The sequence below is a fragment of the Fukomys damarensis genome, unplaced genomic scaffold, assembly GCF_012274545.1.
Source record: "Fukomys damarensis isolate Sample0158 unplaced genomic scaffold, DMR_v1.0_HiC HiC_scaffold_37, whole genome shotgun sequence".
Classification (NCBI taxonomy): Eukaryota; Metazoa; Chordata; class Mammalia; order Rodentia; family Bathyergidae; genus Fukomys; species Fukomys damarensis.
Window position 1 is genome coordinate 1,642,398 of NW_022900949.1, and position 1,393 is coordinate 1,643,790.

Here is a 1,393-nt window from a genome sequence, read left to right on the forward strand (position 1 = left end):
GGCCCTGCTCCCTTAGGTTTGTGTGGACATCCCGGGCTCGTCCAAGCTGCTCCTGGAGCTGCCCCTGGTCATCGGCACCGTCCCCCTGCACCTTTTTGGCAGCCGCTCCTCCAGTGTGGGCAGCCACTCCGACTTCCTGCTGGACTGGGGGCTGGGCGCCCTGACTCAGCAGCCCGAAGGTGAGCCCTGGCCTGCCAGGCCCCCGGAGGGAGGGCGGACTGGGGAGCTCACAGTGAGTGGGGGGCCTGACTCCCTGGCTCCCTCCACAGCTCCTCCTGAGTATTCCGACGTGGTGGCGGAGGAGGACGCAGCAGGCCCTGCACAGGGCCACTTCACACTGCTGCAGGAGGCCATGAGCTTTGAAGGCCCCTACTTTGCTTACCTCCAGGAGTGCCGCTACCTCCCACCGCCCCTGTACTCTGAGGTGAGCATCCCTTCCTGGGCCTCTCTGAGCCCTGCTGCCATGTAGGTGAGAGAACTCCTACACATATGCCAAAGCCTGAGCCCACTTGCCCCCTGCTCTGCCCTATGCACCACACCCTGACTCATGGGAACCCTTCACCCAGGAGGATCCGAACCCACCTTTGGAGGCCATGAGGCCTCGGTGTGAGACCTGCTGAGTGCCAGGTGGACGCCTCCGGGATGAGGCTGCTCGTGAACTTCCAGCTGCTGCCATGACCATGCCGCATGGCAAAACCTAGGACCGGCAAGCTTGACTGCACTGGAACTGGGGAAACTGAGTCAGCAAAACAAAGCAGATCCGACGTCACGCAGGACTGCAGAACAGCCGTGGGGGACCCTGGCTGATGTGGATGGGTGCCAAGTGCCCAGCACAGCCTCTGGGAAAATGTTGCCTGGCAGCACCTGGTCCGTGGGCAGACACAGAGCCAGACACAGATGCTCCTAGTCTCGAAGGACCAGAAGGGACCGCGAGAGTCCTGGAGGAAAGCACATTGAAGCTGAGGCTTTGAGGTATGACTAGGAGCTCAGCCTCAGACAAGCGATGGGGAGGAAAACTGAGAGAGTGTTGGAGCTGAGTGATATTTAAAGGCCGCTACTTTATCTCAGCATCAGGGGCCCCAGAGGCAGGTGTCCCAGCCGAGGTTGCACTGTGAGCTTGGACAGGCAGGAGGACCAGGGACGGGACGTTCAGGAAACCAGGTCACTGGAACGGTGCCGGGCATAAGCAATGGGACAGCCACCGCAGAGAGTCACAGATTCCTGGCCAGGCAGGTGCGGAGGAGTCCTCCTGCCTGCAGACAGTGGCGAATCTGAGGCCGAGGCAGGGAGCAGTGAAGCCACCCAGGAACAGAAGGCAGCCGGCATGGCCCTCGGGGCAGGTCCCAGCAGGCTTTGCGCCCAGCCCTTTTGTATGATTTTTTTTTTTTTTTTG

General features: G+C 61.2%; 1 protein-coding gene across 1 annotated transcript in view; it reads left to right on the plus strand.

Annotated features, from left to right (window-relative positions):
- Positions 1-1,387, plus strand: part of Arrdc2 (arrestin domain containing 2) — a 5,644-nt gene extending 4,257 nt beyond the window's left edge. The window contains exons 6-8 of the mRNA XM_010606525.1: positions 17-179; positions 270-424; positions 567-1,387. Coding sequence (XP_010604827.1) covers positions 17-179; positions 270-424; positions 567-620 — 372 coding nt within the window. The 3' untranslated portion in view covers positions 621-1,387. The remainder of the gene's footprint in view (positions 1-16; positions 180-269; positions 425-566) is intronic.
- Positions 1,388-1,393: the final 6 nt, after the last annotated feature.